The 18,478-nt window shown below is 42.3% G+C and overlaps 1 protein-coding gene across 13 annotated transcripts in view; it reads right to left on the bottom strand.

Annotated features, from left to right (window-relative positions):
• Dock9 (dedicator of cytokinesis 9) overlaps nucleotides 1-18,478 on the bottom strand; it is a 288,972-nt gene that overhangs the window by 169,541 nt on the left and 100,953 nt on the right. For 5 of the 13 annotated variants that reach the window (XM_076871919.1, XM_076871921.1, XM_076871912.1 and 2 more), the window contains exon 1: nucleotides 4,268-4,550. The exons of the other annotated variants lie outside the window; for them this stretch is intronic. In XM_076871919.1, the coding sequence (XP_076728034.1) occupies nucleotides 4,268-4,393 (126 nt within the window). In that variant the 5' untranslated portion in view covers nucleotides 4,394-4,550. Of the gene's footprint in view, nucleotides 1-4,267; nucleotides 4,551-18,478 lie in introns of those variants that run through there. 13 annotated transcript variants of the gene reach the window in all.

The following is an 18,478-nucleotide window of genomic DNA, read 5'->3' on the forward strand; positions in this document are numbered from 1 at the left end:
AGAACAGTTTCCTAATTTAATCAAGTTAATTTAAAGTCTTACAGGATATTAACAACCTGATCATCACCCATCAGGGTTGGTGTCTTCCTTCACTTAGTCTACTATTTCTAAAGCAAATAAAACTTTAGGAACAAAAAAGGCTCTCATCTCATTCTTCCCCTCTTTGGGAGAGAGGCTTTCCCCGGGCTGCCTTGTCCAATCAAAACCCAGGTGCTTTCTGGTCCACTCTACATTGGACACGTCTCAAGTAGTTATTTAGCTAGAGTGGCAGTGTGTTTATTGAAACACTGAAGAACTCAAGTTCCATTTATAACACTTGATGATCCCAGAAAAACAAGAAAAACCCAAAAGATGTCTCTCAAAAGATACTTTTCAAACAATATTGGAGTACACCTTACATGTGAAAATTCAACTCCTCTGTAGTTTCTATTTTGTGTACATACCTCTCAACCCTCAAAATTCCCAAAAGACCTGCACTGAGTCCTTACCTGCCTAGGAAAGAAATCCAATGAAGTGGCCACATTAATAATCTAGAACCCAGCCATTGTTGACTCTGAGGTCCCACCCTTTTCCTCTAAATGACTGGGCAATAACAATTAGAATAAATTATTTCCAGGAACTTCTTTACAGAATTTGGAGTCAGAAATAGTTGTTCAAATGTAAGCACAATAACTAACATGTAGACATCGAGAGTATTCTGATTGTTCCTGTTAGTCATCCACAGCCCACAGTCATTTTTCAATGGGTTTGGCAGCAAGCCTGGATAGGAACAGCAAAGTTTCCCCATGCACTTCCTGCATGGCTTACTGTCACAATGCAGGGGACAAGACCCACTTACACAGGTGCCTGTTTAGCCTCTGGAATTTTATAATGTCCAAGTCGAAACATTTGACTTTACCAGCCTTGAACAAGCAGCCAGTGCTAAGGACAAACCCTAAATGTACACCTGGCAGAAGGAGAAACATTATTTCCAAACAGAGGAAACTTTTAATAGAATGTTTATAGAAAAAGTACAGCTTCTGGTTTGCATAAGTGCTTTAAGATATATTTACCAGTACATTTACTGTTGTATTGTTACTAACTGTAAAGAATTTGTAACAAATTGAATAACCACTAAATTGGAATACTATATAGCCATTAAAAATAATAGCATAAATCCACATACAGTGACAAAGAAAGATGTTCTTTATGTGTTCTGGAGAAAATTAATGCAGAAATCTATTGTACATTCTCAAACACACAAAAACAGCTATGCTTTCATATGCATAAGAGAAAGTCTGGAAGTATAAAGAGCAAAGTATTAAGAATGGAGGAAAAGGTTAAAAGTGCTTCTCCCCGCAAATGAAAATTCAAGTGAGAGCCTTCTTATCTATTAATGCAAATATATTGGAATAAGAATATTTTGGGTTTGTGTTTTTAATGAATTCATATTTATTTGATTATAGAAAATTATGCTTTTATCAGTAGAGAAGTAGCAAATGAAGATGAAATAGAAGTAAATGAATGTGATGGGGAATATCATGGAATTTTATAAATAGATAAAATATTAGATATTATCTAATTGAGGCCTTTGATTTTGCAAATGAGAAAATAGGCCTAGAGTGGTGGCATGTTTTGCTAGTTCTACAGCTAGTTGGAGAAAGGGCTTGAAATAGTATTCAGCGTTAGCGAAATCCCAAGAATCTGGCAGTGATACCATAACAACTGAGAAGCTAATTTAAATCTGTACTGCTTACTGGTTGATACATGTGGTTCTGATATTAATTTTAAAAAAATAGCATACATAGTGATCACAATAAAATACAAAAAGCGTATTGATTTCTAGCTGTTTGAGATAATAAAAGTGAAACAAAGCCTATAAAATCATTGGAAGACTTGGAAAGTCATTTTAAATAAAAAATCACATATAATTAAGCATCAAAAAAAAAAAAGTGCTTCTCCCTGCCACTTCTACCCTCTTTTCATTTTTCACTACATTCATTAAGTATTGCTCTCCTTTCCAAACTAGGTAATATTTTCTCCCAAAGGCTATTTTGTATACATAACTAAAACAATCAAAACTAGATTTCAAAATGCTACTTCCTGAATAAAGTATGTTACCTATATTTAAATGTCTCTTGGTATAACTCACTCAAATTATAGACTTGGTGATTCTTGCGAAGCACAAGGGCCACTGACATTATACATGAATAGAATTTCAACAAACAGATCTCAGGGCTGTGTCTGCAGAGTTTAAAAAGTCATCTTGAGAAACAAGTGGCATTCCCAGAAGCTTGCTGAATTCACATTTGCAGTGGGCAGCAGTAGACGCAGGTAAGGAACAGGGCTGCGGGCAGAGGCTCTGACGTCTCTTATCTGACACAAGTTCTTTCTATCTTTGTTCCCTGCTAGAAGAAGGGAAACAGCAGCGGGTAAAAAAGGTGTCTTGTATCTCTGTTTCCTTGCCTCTCCTTCACATCTCTGTGGGTGCACAGAGCTGAAGGCTCCATACCACCAGAGTTCTGAACCCTGGAGACAGTTCCCACCAGGTGCAGTCTTGCACTGCAAGGGAACAGGACCTCTCCATGGAACTGCCTGCAGTGAGATTTGACCTAACAAGGAACTGAAACATAAGCGCAGGAAAAAAAAAAAGGGGGGGGGGCGGGGTACTAGGGAGTGAATCCAGGGGTGCTTAAACACTGAGCCATATCCCCAGCTCTTTTTTGTATTTTATTTAGAGACAGGGTCTCACTGAGTTACTTAGGGCTTCCCTAAATTGCTGAGGCTGGCTTTGAATTTGCAATCCTCCTGCCTCAGCCTCCAGGTGAGCGCACTACCACGCCTGACTAAACACAGCAATATTTTTTTTTTTTTTAGCACTAGAAGGAGAAGCAAAATATTTTAAAAGTAACTTAAGTGATTAAAAACAAAATCACATGACATCTCTTTACATGTATTCAATCCTCTAGACAAACATTCCTCCACATCTGGAGAATCATTGAGAGAGAAATTTAAGACTATTCACAAGGGAAGTGAAACCACACAACTTCCTCCAAGAAAGTCTAAGCTACACTGGCTGGGAGCTTTGAGCAGTTAAATCTACACAGCATGTAAGCAGCTCAAGCAATTCAATAGGTGAAAGAACTTAGACCAGCAGGAAGGAATCGAAGATAACAAATAACATTTCCCAGCAACATATACCAGAGGGTGAAGAAAGAGAAACCTAAATCTGTAAGATGAAAATCTGCAGGGAAAAGACATACTTTATGATTTCCTCAGTTCAGGTTAGCAACATAATTTTGAAGGCAATACAACAGAAGGCAGCCTCCCCTGTTGCAGAGGAAAGTACTTCGGTTCAAATCAAGTTTGTTTTAGCAAAGTTTAAATTCAGATTCTTACAGACGTTAATTGAAAATTAAGTAAACTAGTAACCACATACTTTATAGTAACAGCAACTGATTCTCTGTGTTTAAAAAAAAAAAAAACTATTTAAAAGGAGTAAGTACTAGTTTAACAATCCCTTTAACAGATCATTTGAAAGGCTCAATTGTCCCCTTTGCAGTGCATGCTGGTGCTTTTTGCAGCTTGCTTAAAAAATTATGTGCCTTTATTGTACTAAAGAAATTCCGGGAGAAAAGCACAACCTACTCATTGATGATAACAACACAACCGTTTTTCACATTCCTCCCTTACAAAGTCCACCAAAGCACTTGACTTCATCCAAACTGCTAAGATTTAGCAAATGTTAAGAACAGAAACTTCTCTGTCAGTTGGCTCACAGTTTAGGTTCTTTTCTATTTTGTTTAAGGCAAACCTGCTAAAAACAAGTGAGAAAGAACACATGGAATTTCAACAGTTGTGTTTCTTTAAAACCCTCAATGGTACCTACCCTGTTTTCTCAAAAACATAAATAATGTAGAAAAGGTTTTAATTTTGCAAAGCAGACCTGTTCTAAACCCTACAGTTGGAATTAGAAAGCACCTCCCTGAGTTTACATTTGGAAGCAGCCAGGTAGGACATAATTTTGAACAATACATAACTGTTCTTTACAAAGAAGCCTCCTGGAAACCACGTTTACCCACAAAATGTTAACATTTCTTTCTTTACAAAGAGGAATCAAAGTGGAGCCTAAATCCATCTAAAGAGAAAGAGAGAAGAGGTCCCAAGAAGCAAGCACAGCAAGTTTTAAACTTGAACAGAGGTAAGAGGTGTTAACCTCACATACACAGCACAGTTAAGAGACAGCAATGGTCTACACAAGACCTCTCACAAGCAAAGCCCCTCTTACCAGCACAGGGCCTGGGCTCTCTGCTTCCACCTCTCCTTGAGCAGCATCCTTGTACTGCAGGGGGGACTCGATCACCAGTTCCTTTTTGACACTTCTACTGTTTGTCCTGCATTTATCAGCCTGCATTCTCACGGAAAACACAAGTCAGAAAGCCTGCACCGAGGACAGCTGCGAGTCCCTGGCTGTGCACGCATGCCAGTGGCCTGAGGAAGGAAAGGAAACTGGCTTCCCAGGCACGAGGGTCAGCAGCATCGGCTGGATCTGTGGAGCCTGCGGGGTGGGAAGGCATGACAGCAAAGGCCAGCCTCCAGGGGTGTTTACTACTGCTCGGAAAATGGGAGGCTCCTGCTAGCTGGCCAAAGAAAAACAAACCCCAAACTGAACAATACACAGTGTACTGACTCTTCGATAAAGACCGGCCTTATTGTGTCTGTTCCACACGGTGTGGGCCAAATCAATCCGAATCCAAATAGTGCAGTGTTTAAAAGAAAACCAGTCACAGTGAGATTCCTTCATAATTACTTCCAATCTCAAGCTTACAGAGCTTGGAAGCCAGCTAGGTCGTCTGGCAGTTCCAAAGCCTTATAGTTTCAGAATTCTTTCATTTGTGTTATGGCTAAACACCAACTGCTTGGCTGATGATCAAAGAAGGAACCAGCAACCAGCAAGGGTGTTCCCACGAGGTACAGGAGTAGGAAGAGCTTCTCCCTGAACAACAGACTCCCAAATCTGACATAGCTACGATTTACACATGCCAGGAAGATGACACTATGTTTAATAAATTCATGTTCTGTTCAGGAAAGCATGTACGTGATGATGGACACTTTCATTAAACAGAATATTCCTTTAAATATACCAACAAAGGAGCAGGAACCTGAGGGTAAATATGCCCAGTATTAGGTACTGAGAAGACCACAGAAAACATAGGGAGCTTGGGCCAGCTGGGAAGGCAGGGTGAAAAGACATCATCAATGACAAAAAGAATAGAATTAAATAGGGACACACATAAAACCCAGAATAGTAGCTGAGTCATCATTCCATGGTTCAATGCTAATAGCATCCAAAATATGTTCTACCCAAAAGTCTGCTATTTTTATTATTTCACATATTGATGGTAATTTTTTTTTTCTTTTTGGTACCAGGGATTGACTCAGGACCCTTAACCACAGAGCCCCATCTACAACCCTTTTCTATTTTTTATTTAGAGATAGGGTCTTGCTAAGTTTCCTACAGCTGTCTTTGAATGTTCGATCCTCCAGCCTCAGCTACTGGGATTATAGGTGTGCACCAACACACCTGGCATGTAAATTGATTTTTTTTTATAAAAATCATCTCTTAGGAAAAATTAAACACAGATATTAAAGTATTTATTAAGAAGTTACATGGAAAATCAGCACTAATGATGAGATTCAGTATTACTCTGGGATATTCCTAGGACATTATCTAGCTTCTCCCATTTAATTTTGCTTTTTATTTCCTTGACAGGAGGAAGCATTTAGTAACAGTAAGCAACAGTAGTAGTGGCAAGGAAACAATGAATCTAGTTGTCATACAGCAACAATAGTTGCCTTAGGTACCCTGTCCTGGAGGAAAGAAAGTAACTAGTAAGTATTTGAGATCAGGCAGAGGGTCCCACTTTCCAGGTAAAATAGCTGAGGCCAGGAGGACTCAGTGCAGTCTGTGCAAAGCTGAGAAGCCACCCTGTGCCCACACAGCCTCTTCCTTCCCACCAGCACTGGCATTGTCTGTTTTCCTCCAACAGCCAAGCTTGATCACTTAAATAGCGGAGATCTTCTGAGTGTGAATATTAATTTTGTAACAAATCACAAGAGATTAATGAATCTCTTATAAAAATAGTAGTGGGCTGGGGCTGTAGCTCAGTGATAGAGCTCTTGCCTGGCAGGTGTGAAGCACTGGTTTTGATCCTCAGGCACCACATAAAAATGAATTTTAAATATGTAAAGATATTGTGTCCATCTAGAACTAAAAATATTTTTTAAAAAACAGTAGTGACTTTTATAACGATTTTTTTAAATTACCCAATTTCTAACCCTTGGATAATCTTTAGTATCAGTAGAAGCTCTCTAATCAATGCAATGTTTCAAAAAGATGTGGTCTCTGAATTTTAAAAATCTACCTTTATAAAGTCACAAGAAGACAGAAAAAACAACAGAGTTTCAGTTACATATACACAGTTTGAAAGATCAGTTAAATCAAAATTCAGAGATGTTCTCGACACCCTAAGAAAGGACGATGCCACAAACACAACACCCACTGGGCCTCAGTAGCGCTCGGCATGGCCAACAACTTCAAGACCTCCTCCAGGTGATTTAAGAGTCCCACATAGTCCAGCTCTTCCTCAAATACCTGTCGACATTAAGCTACCAGGATTTCGCACTTTGAGAAATGCTCTCCTATTTGTTGAGTCAAAACACCCTGGTATCTGTAAAAAATGGGAAGGAACTTAGAAAAGGTCATTTGACAAAGATGATTAGTGCTCACAGTGCCCAAGTCCTGTTCAAGCCCTGCATAGATGGCCATTTCTTTGATCTTCACACCTCTTTGCAACAGCATCCCCATTTTACAGAAGAGGAAACTCATGCAGAGTTTACACACAGACAGAAGGCTGCATGACCAGCAGTGGGGACAGGGATCCAGTGTGCACATTGAAAATCATGGCATGATGCTGAGCCAGTATTTTATTCCAACTGTGCTAAACTACTAAAAAGCACAGTACCTACCGATTGCCAGCCAGCCAGAATTGATAACCACAGCATCTGGCTTCAATCCCCACAAACAGAATTTAGTGAAGGGGTTAAAAAGTCTTTAAATGGTCTTTAAGTGCCTGGTACATAGTAGGCATTCATTTAATGGTAACTCCCATTGTTGTTGTTGTTATTCCAACCTGAAGAAATTAACCTTGATCTTAAATTCAGGACTCTGGCTGTCTGGTCTAATATGACAATTCTACCAATTGTGTTGCTGCAACACATTACCATATCAGCAATGAAAAATCAACTGTTCTTCCCTCTTTGTTACTTGATTATAAAAGATGTCTTCAAATATTCATCTAGAACCTCACTTGTTCACTCCATGAGCCAAACACCTCCTTCTTGACGATTTTCTGTGTTTTCAAAAATGTTTAACAATGACTCTACATTTCTTTTGTAATTAAGGAAAAACCTTTTAATTGGCTCTGAGCTTCTAAGCAGCCACGACAAAAAGGCAAACATCAGTTCCATAATTTATATTATCAAAAGGGGAAAACATTCCAATATTTAAAGCACATAGTTTTTTAAAAGTTTCTCACAGGGAGATTTATGTAGAGGGGTCTGATTAATGTAGACAGGGTTCTCGACATGTTTGTAGGAAACATGGCAGTAAAATTCACACAGCCTTTCTTACTCCATCTCGGAGCATTATACTTAAATCCCAGATGAAGGAAAGCAATTTTGAGAGCAAAGTTCTAGTCTGTTGCCTTCAAGAGGGCCCAACTTATGAAAAAAGGAAATTCTGAGGGCTAGAGGAACAGATCCTCTTGTCAGCTGTTCCTCTAGGTGACTTCTCAGGTCATTTGCAGCGCTGGCAATCTATCTTGCTCATAAGACTGATCGCTGTACAAGTCTGACTGTCCCAGAGAGTCCTGCGTAGCACAGCATCCCACCTCAGACCTGGACCTCCGACTAGGATGTGGTTTCTCTGAGAGACTCATGAGATCAATGTCTGAGGGCATGAGGATGACATCTGGTCAGCACAGCCACCAGAGGAAATGCCACTGTAGAAGAACAGAAAGTATGCGGTCAAGTTTTCCTTTACAATCCTTTTAAGAACAAGGTATGTGTTGGGCCTCTGGATTCAAACTCTAATATGACTGAACTCCTACTATCTTCTATTGAGTTTTCACACAATAATTTATTCAACCCTTACAATACTAAACACAACTAGGAGCATATATTAAGGGTACAAAGTTGTACTCTTACAACAGACCACAGTGAGCCCTGTGAGAAAACAGCAACACTTCAAAGCAGGGTGGAATAAATGATTCTATATAAGGGTTTTAGTTCTCAAATTTTAATGTGCATACAAATTACCATATAGGCTGGGCACTCAAAACCATGAAAACTTTAGAGGAATTTAAGAAATTTTCCAAGGGCAATTTTTGACTCTAAGGAAACTAACTTTAGACCTTGCAATCCCATCTTTCTCTCCCTATGGTAGGAACTTCAATCACACTCAGAGAAGCTGAAGCTTCCTACTCATGTCCAGCACCCAGTTTTAATGCCCCTTCCTCAGGAAACCTCCCTTGATCCTACCAGCCAAGATAAATCAGCTCCTCCTCTGTTAACCTCTAGGTACTACTTAACCTCTGTTAAGAAGTCTTTCAGAATCTACCTTTTATTGTATTTGTTCTTGTTAACTCTTTAGTGGTTCTGGACATTCACTGAGGACAGGGACTGTATCCTATCCATCTTAGAGTCTCCACCATCTCAGAGACTGAAAGCACTCAAAATGCATTGCTGAATTGAATGCCATGTCAGTTTGGGGACACTGGTCACTTTTAGCCCTAGAGTGAAAATACATATTTGTAAAATATGCACACATCTTCATTTGTTAAAGGCCTGAATTAAAGCAGCAATTTTCAACTGCTCATAAATCAAAACTCAACTATTTACTAACAATTAAAATATTCCTTTCTTCCAGCTAAGGGCAAAAGAAAAAAAACACACACATACACATCTCTACTCCAAATGATCATTCCTTTTTTCTTGTTCTGGGTAACAAACTGTATATAAAAGTTTTTTTAAAACTGCAAAAGGGGCTGGGGATGTGGCTCAAGCCGTAGAGTGCTTGCCTGGCATGCGCAGGGCCCTGGGTTCTATTCTCAACACCACATAAAAATAAAAATATTGTGTCCACCTAAAACTAAAAAATAAATATTTAAAAAAAAACTGCAAAAGGGAGCAAATGACTAAAGATTATCCACAGTCTATTGTTATTGGTCAGCCTGCTGGCCAAAGAAAAGAAAAGGTGTCAGGAAAATGATTTGCTCTGCTGAGAAAAACAAAAACATAGTAGATAGAAGGGACAAGAAGCAGCCAAACAGAAGAACAGCAGTGAGGGCAGATTCAGGGGGGAAGGCAGTAAGTACACAGTGAACTACAGCAGAGGAAGAGAAAGTCACAAAAGGACAGCACAGACACGGGGTAGGCAGAGATGAGAGGAGGAGAGTGAGTTCCTACCAAAAGTTGTGAGGGCCTATTAGGAGAGTTGATAAATGAAGAACACATTCTGATATAAAATCTGAAGCTTGCCTCAATTATCTTTATCATTAGAGATTTAATCAAATAAACACAAAGATTTAATCCACATTATCACCTACTCTATAGTGTTTTTTAGCCTGGAATATAAGGCTGAACTTGAGGGAAAGGTGGTCTCCGAGCCCTCTAAAATGACACACAAAATTTTGTGTTCCTGTGAATTCTCTGAGGAGAGGTCCACAGACTTCACCTAGACCTCAGAGAAGGCACCCATGGAGGAGGTTTGACTCACAGAATGAGGAACATGAGGTCTGCAGAGATGAGCTAGAGAGTCAACCACACTTCCAGTGACAGATTCAAATTTTCAATAGTTTTCATGTTGGCAAGTTCAAACTCTATTTAAGTAGGGATAACAATAGCAATTTAAACAACCATGAGATGGCAATCAGCAGTGTCAATGTGTGCACAGTATAATTTGTTGCCTGAAGGCTAAGTCAGCAAATGAATGGATCATAGGAAACTAAAGACTGGTAGACAACTCAAGGCCAATATTTTTCTCTCCAAAACAAGGCCAAAAATATAACCAATAAAAATTGTTATCTGAGCTGGGGTTGTGGCTCAGTGGCAGAGCACTTGCCTGGCACACTTGCAGCACTGGGTTTGATCCTCAGCACCACATAAAAATAAAATAAAACAAAGATATTATGTCCATCTATAACTAAAAAATTTTGAAAAAATTGTTTTCTAAGAACTTCTAATGATATTGAGAAAATGTTTACCACATCATACACATGTAAGATTTAAAAAATAATAATCTGACTATTGATTACCTCTGGTATACAGGACTATTTGTGATTATTTTTCTCTAAAGTCTTCTATATTTTGCAAATTTTCTTCAAAAGCATTCACCACTTCTTTAGTCATAAAATAAATTAATGAGTTGGATTATGAGATAACAGAATAGAGGAAGCTCACACTGGGATTCTGACCCCACTAAGCCACTCCACAGTTATGTGACATTATAAAAGTCATTTCACCTTTCTGAGCCCCATAAACTTCAGCTATAAAAGGTAAAACGAAGGACTTACACCAAAAGATATTTCTAGCTCTATATATTTATAATAATAACTATTAAAACTTCCATTATTATTGATATTTGGGGGAAAAGAAACTATCCAAAGGAATGCTAAATGTTTAAAAGTCTTGTTATACTACTACATACCAAAAAAAAAAAAAAAAAAAAGACTGGGCTGGGGATGTGGCTCAAGTGGTAACGTGCTCGCCTGGCATGCGCAGTGCGCTGGGTTTTATTCTCAGCACCACATAAAATAAAGATGTTGTGTCCACTGAAAACTGAAAAATAAATATTTCTCTCTCCTCTCTCTCTTTAAAAAAAAAAAAAAAGACTAAGAAGTGGGTATATTTCTAAATATGTCAGATTCTACTTCTAACAGAGCGGGGAGGAGCCAAGAGGCTAGCAGACATAAAAACTAAAGCACATCTGTGAAGAAGGGTTGTAGGGGAGACAGGCTACCCTTCCCTTTACCAAGCTCTCAGGTAAGCCCACAGTGCTGGGACTGTGGGGGACACTGGGGGACTGGCCCTTAAGAAGTCCTTGTTTCTAGATGAAGAAACTAAGATGGGGAGAGTCAGGTTGACACTGGATGTGTCCCACTAGGTCCAGAAGGTTTTGCCTGCTGCTGAAGAATATTCAGGAGGCTTCTCCATATCGAGAGCCCCAACTGTAACACTATCCCCGACTTTCCCTACATTATTTTTCTGTAGCCTCTGTCACCATCTAGCATTCTATATTCTATTTTTTTTTTTATTTGCTTAATACTCCTGGAAAAAGCAGCTCTGTTAAGTCTGTAAAGGCAATGACTCTTGCCCATTATGTCCAATGCCCTATCTCCAAGTCCCAAAGCAAAGTAGGTGCTAAAACAACAACAACAACAACAACAACAACAACAATGGTCAAATGAATTTACTGAAGGCTCAAGATCTCCTTGGTTGGGAAATAAGAGTACTCTTTTTTTTTTTCTTTTTTTCCTCTTTTTCTTTGCAGTAATGGAAATTAGATCAAGGCCTCATGCATGCGGGGCAAGCACTCTACCACTGGGCTAAATCTCTGGACACCAAGATTTTTTTCTGTAAACTATCAATGTATTTTGATCATGATAATACTAATTTGGCCAACAGAGTCAATCACGTATTTTAGAGACAGGTTTCTACAAAGCTAAGGAATATATAATGTACATGGAATGTTTCTCCAAAATAAGCTCCCAGGACAGGTTACTGAAACCCAGCCTCAACCATGTTTGGAATTACATGCCACCCTTTGGCAGCTTTAAGCACTAGAAAAGGAGGGTGGGGGCTTTGTCCCGTACTACGTGCGCAGTAGGCAATGCCTAAATGTTTACTTACAGAACAAATGATAAAGCTTCATCACCTTGTTATAACTTATCAAAGACCCAAACCTCAGAGGAGTTCACATTAGCTTGAATTTTCTAATTTTATTCTATATCACAAATACTGAGGTTAATGGTTACAGACATGTTCTTGATGGGAAAAAAATCAAAATTTTTAAAAAAACACTCAAGGTTTCCTTCCTTTAAAAAGTGTATCATTCACATATAAATGGAAGACAAATGTTCATTATTTTACTCCTTCCCATGTCCACCTCCCAAGGTACCATAATGAAAAGCACAAATTACCAGCCTCTAAGTTTATTGGCTTTGTAAAATCTCTTTTTGTGTCTGTTAAATTTACCTAAGGCAAGTTCCATCGGGTGTTACAAGGGGCAAAGCTGGAAGACTGATTTATAAGTGACAGGAATGGAATAAGCTGGCAGGGGTCACATGATTCTGATTACTCCCAGGAGACACAGGTCATGGCAATCAGCTATTGCATTGGAGGAGCAGAGAGGACAGGCCTCCAGGGAACTCTGAGCACCTACTTCTGCAAAAGGAAAAGGGGGAAGGCTAAAGGGGAAAGTCCACTGCATGGAAACTTTGCATAAGGGACTGTAACATTTCCTTTAACACTTTTGGTTCAATTTAGCTTGCATTTAGAAGACAATGACTGTGGGCAGTAATACCAGTTCCCTAACAATAATTGGGAAGTCCCCTCATTTTAAAACATCTCCATAAGGAAATATCATCAGCAGCAAAGATGATGCATCTCTTCTCATTCTGTTGCCTAAAGGAGGGCCTGCCATTTCCTCCACACTCATTGTAACCGGTTTCCTGTAAGAGACTGCCCAGGAACAGAAATCAGAGCTAGTCTGAAGGGGCTCACATGCTGTTATTCCTGGGCAACATGTCCTGAGAAGTTATACTCCCTTGTATCCCAGAGCCTATAAAAATAGGTAAATACACTAAATGAATTTCTTCACTGATAGGCTGCAAATAAAGGTGACTGGAGTTGAACATATAAATGCAGCTTAAGGGGAAGGTGAGTTCAAGAGAGGTCATTATGCAAAGTTTCCCTTATGCAAAGTTTCCATGCAGTGGACTTTCCCCTTTAGCCTTCCCCCTTTTCCTTTGTGCAGAAGTAGATGCCCAGAGTTCCCCTGGAGGCCTGTCCTCTCTGCTCCTCCGATGCAATAGCTGATTGCCATGACCTGTGCCTCCTGGGAATAATAAAAATCATATGACCCCTGCCAGCTTATTCCATTCCTGTCACTTAAAGCTTCCCTTCTGATAGCTGCCAAATCAAAACATACACTATATACCCTAGAAATCAATGATGAGGAGGAGGATGGTGGTGGTGGTGGTGGTGGTGGTGATGGTGATGGTGATGATGGTGGTGATGGTGGTAATGGGGCTGCAGCAATCTTTATTCATTTACTAAAGCTATTAACATTTCTAGATTATTTCAAAATTCCTTGGAGTTTAGATTTTAAATGTTGTCTTGCTACAAAGAAATATTAATAGAAATATGAGGTGATAGATATGCTAATTATTTTTGTTTGGTCATTCCACAATATAAACATCACATTGGAGCTGGGGTTGTGGCTCAGTTGCAGAGTGCTCACCTAGCACATGCGAGGCCCTGGGTTCGATCCTCAGCACCACATAAAAATAAATAAATAAAAATGAAGGTATTGTGTCCAACTACAACTAAAAAATAAATTTAAAAAATTTTTAAAAAATCACATTGGACCCCATAAATATATATATTATTATTTATCCTTTGAAATAAATGTTTAAAAAACTAATACATACAACAGAATGGGCTTCATCTTTTCCCCCCTTAATAAGGAGGTGGGGGTATTCAGGAAAAGTATGATTAAAAAAGAAAGTGAAGAAAGGGAAGATGGCCGCGAAGGGAGTGCAGTAAATCCGAGTACTGCGTCACTGTGAGGGAAAATGATGAGTTAGAACGGCTAAAAGCTATCTGGTTAGGAATTTCCAGCAAAATTGGGGTGCTCCAAAACCTAGTGGAAGGATTTTCATCGCACGAGGATCAGCTTCAGGGGCTCAAAAGCGAGCGATTTGTCCGTACGGAGCGCTTATTGTTCGGCAGATCGCCCTGCGGCTGGAGTCTGCGGAGCGCACTGGGAAACGACGGGCTGGTGGCGCAGAGATACAGCGATGCTGATTCTGCGGGCTCCTGCCAGCTAGGCATTTGCTGAGCTCGGAGCTGAATTCTGGGTTGGAGACGGGGAAGGAAACGGTCCAGTTCGGTTCTCCACACCGGTCAGACCACGGAGGAAGCCAGCGGCCACCATCTTGGAGAGCTGACGTCACCATCCTTGTTTTTGACTGATTGCAGCTCTTTCAGCTATAGAACAGGTAATTTCAGGCTGACAATTGTCTGCGTCTCGCAGACAAATTGCTCAGACTTAGTGCTAAATAACACGCGGAAACTGCTTCTTGGAGCCTGCTCCTATCAGAACACGCACCGAGCCCGGAGCGGCGGAGCTCCGGCTACCGGAGCTGCTCTGGCCCAGGGCTATAGAACCCGCGGAAACTGCTTCTTGGAGCCTGCTCCTGTCGGAGCATGCACCAAGTCCGGAGAGGCCGAATTCTGGCTCCCGGAACTGCTCTGGCCCAGGGATAAAGAACCCGCGGAAACTGTCTCTCGGTCTGGGTCCTGCTGAATACTGTGAAGGCCAGAGGGGCGGAGCAGAGCCGCCGCCAGAGCCCGGAACAGGCCTAGCGACCTGCCGGCGTGGTGTCGCGTCGCCCCGGCTAGAGCAGGGGCCGAACAGAGCCGCCGCCAGAGCCCGGAACAGGCACAGCGACCCGCCGGCGTGGTGTCGCGTCGCTCCGGCTAGAGCAGGGGCCGAACAGAGCCGCCGCCAGAGCCCGGAACAGGCACAGCGACCCGCCGGCGTGGTGTCGCGTCGCTCCGGCTAGAGCAGGGGCCGAACAGAGCCGCCGCCAGAGCCCGGAACAGGCACAGCGACCCGCCGGCGTGGTGTCGCGTCGCTCCGGCTAGAGCAGGGGCCGAACAGAGCCGCCGCCAGAGCCCGGAACAGGCACAGCGACCCGCCGGCGTGGTGTCGCGTCGCTCCGGCTAGAGCAGGGGCCGAACAGAGCCGCCGCCAGAGCCCGGAACAGGCACAGCGACCCGCCGGCGTGGTGTCGCGTCGCTCTGGCTAGAGCAGGGGCCGAACAGAGCCGCCGCCAGAGCCCGGAACAGGCACAGCGACCCGCCGGCGTGGTGTCGCGTCGCTCCGGCTAGAGCAGGGGCCGAACAGAGCCGCCGCCAGAGCCCGGAACAGGCACAGCGACCCGCCGGCGTGGTGTCGCGTCGCTCTGGCTAGAGCAGGGGCCGAACAGAGCCGCCGCCAGAGCCCGGAACAGGCACAGCGACCCGCCGACGTGGTGTCGCGTCGCTCCGGCTAGAGCAGGGGCCGAACAGAGCCGCCGCCAGAGCCCGGAACAGGCACAGCGACCCGCCGGCGTGGTGTCGCGTCACTCTGGCTAGAGCAGGGGCCAAACAGAGCCGCCGCCGGGGCCCGGAGCAGGCCCAGCGACCTGCCGGCGTGGTGTCACGTCGCTCCGGCTGGAGCGGGGGCCGATCAGAGCCGCCGCCTGTGCCCGGAACAGGTCCAGCGACCCGCCAGCGTGGTGTCTCGTCGCTCCGGCTAGAGCGGGGGCCGAACAGAGCCGCCGCCTGCCCCCGGAGCAGGTCCAGAGACCCGCCGGCGTGGTGTCGCATCGCTCCAGCTCGAGCAGGGGCCGAACAGAGCCGCTGCCAGAGCCCGGAATAGGCCCAGCGACCCGCCGGCGTGGTTGTCAAGAATCCCCAATTGGAGTAGGGGGAAAGCAGATCCTCCACCCGCGTCCGCAAGGTAGCCAGGCCTGTGACAGTCTGGCAGAACAGCCCCAGCGGCCTGCCGGCGTGGTAGACACGTCACACCACTTGGGGGAGGGGCAGAGCAGAGCCGCTCCCCGAGCCTGGATCAGGCCCAGCGGCCCGCCAGCGTGGCAGTCACATCACTCCATTTGGAGTAGGGGCAGAGCAGAGCCGCAGCCCGCGCCCAGAACAGGCACAGCGACCTGCCGGGGTGGTAGTCACGACAACCCAATTGGAGAAGGGGCAGAGCAGAGCCGCCGCCCACGCCTGCAAGGTAGTCAGATCCGCGACTAACTGGTGGAACAGGCCCAGGGGTTCACGGACGTGGTGACGTGGTAGACACGTCACACCAATAGGAGGAAGGGCAGAGCAGAGCCGCTGCCCGCGCCTCCAAGGTAGGCAGACCGGCGACCGACCGGCAGAACAGTCCCAGCGGCCCACCAGCGTGGTAGACAGATCACCCCAATTGGAGGAGGAGCAGAGCTGCCGCCCGCCCCTGCAAGGGAGACTTTTCAACTATACAAGAGCAATATAAATATATAGGGGGAAAAATTTCAAAAACACAATAGTTTCACTAAGCAGAAAGAAACACGAGCAATATGAAAAGACAAGGAAAGAAAGGACCACAAGCAATGCAGGTCAACTCAACTTTAGAAGAGGTTATAGCTGCAGCAGATGGAATGTCAGATAAAGAATTCAGGATATACATGCTGCAAATGATCTGGAGTCTCAAGGAAGACATTAGACAGCAAAATCAGACAATGAAAGATCATTTCGACCACTTCGACAATGTATTACATAAACAAATCCAAGAAGCAAAAGATCAACTATACAGGGAGATAGAGGTAATAAAAAACAAACAAACAGAAATCCTAGAAATGCAGGAAGCAATAAACCAACTTAAAAACTCAATTGAGAATACTACCAGCAGAGTAGAACACTTAGAAGATAGAACATCAGACAATGAAGACAAAGTATTTCAACTTGAAAAGAACATAGATAGCTCAGCAAAACTGTTAAGAAACCATGAGCAGAACATCCAAGAAATATGGGATAATATAAAGAGACCAAACTTAAGAGTCATTGGGATACAGGAAGGTATAGAGGTCCAAACCAAAGGAATGAACCACCTATTCAATGAAATAATACGAGAAAACTTCCCAGACTTGAAGAATGAGACAGAATCCCAAATCCTAGAAGCATACAGGACGCCGAATGTGCAAAATCATAAGAGATCCACACCTAGACACATTATAATGAAGATGCCCAACATACAGAATAAGGAGAGAATTTTAAAAGCTACAAGAGAAAGGAAGCAGATTACATTTAGGGGTAAACCAATCAGGATAACAGCTGATCTTTCAACACAGACTCTGAAAGCTAGAAGATCCTGGAATCACATATTTCAAAAACTGAAAGAAAATGGGTTCCAACCAAGAATCATGTATCCAGCGAAATTAAGCTTCAGGATGGAAGATGAAATTAAAACCTTCCACGATAAACAAAAGTTAAAAGAATTTGCAGCTAGAAAACCATGTCTTCAAAACATCCTCGGCAAAACATTACAGGAAGAGGAAATGGAAAATAACAATGAATACCAACAGTGGGAGGTAGGACAGTAAAGGGGGGGAAAATAATCAAAAAAGGAAAACAAACCATGTTTAGTAACATAAATAAACAATTATGGCTGGAAGAACAACCCATATCTCAATAATAACCCTAAATGTTAATGGCTTAAACTCACCAATCAAGAGACACAGACTAGTAGAATGGATCACAAAACAAGACCCAACAATATGCTGCCTACAGGAGACGCATTTGATAGGAAAAGACATACATAGACTGAAGGTGAAAGGTTGGGAAAAATCATATCACTCATATGGACTTAGGAAACAAGCAGGAGTGTCCATACTCATATCAAATAAAATAGATTTCAAGCCAAAGTTAATCAAAAGGGATAAAGAGGGACACTACATACTGCTCAAGGGAACCATACACCAACAAGACATAACTATCATAAATATATATGCCCCAAACAATGGTGCAGCTATGTTCATCAAACAAACTCTTCTTAAGTTTAAGAGTCTAATAGACCAACATACAATAATCATGGGAGACTTCAACACACCTCTCTCACCACTAGACAGATCTTCCAAACAAAAGTTGAATAAGGAAACTATAGAACTCAATAACACAATTAATAACCTAGACTTAATTGACATATATAGAATATACCACCCAACATCAAGCAGTTACACTTTTTTCTCAGCAGCACATGGATCCTTCTCAAAAATAGATCATATATTATGTCACAGGGCAACTCTTAGACAATATAAAGGAGTGGAGATAATACCATGCATCTTATCTGATCATAATGGAATGAAACTGAAAATCAACGATAAAAGAAGGAAGGAAAAAACATGCATCACTTGGAGAATGAACAATTGGTTACTAAATGATCAATGGGTTATAGAAGACATCAAGGAGGAAATTAAAAAATTCTTAGAGATAAATGAAAGCACAGACACAACATATCGGAATCTATGGGACACATTAAAAGCAGTTCTAAGAGGAAAATTCATTGCTTGGAGTTCATTCCTTAAAAAAAGAAAAAACCAACAAATAAATGATCTCATACTCCATC

The sequence above is a fragment of the Callospermophilus lateralis genome, chromosome 12 (genome assembly GCF_048772815.1).
Source record: "Callospermophilus lateralis isolate mCalLat2 chromosome 12, mCalLat2.hap1, whole genome shotgun sequence".
NCBI classification, from domain to species: domain Eukaryota; kingdom Metazoa; phylum Chordata; class Mammalia; order Rodentia; family Sciuridae; genus Callospermophilus; species Callospermophilus lateralis.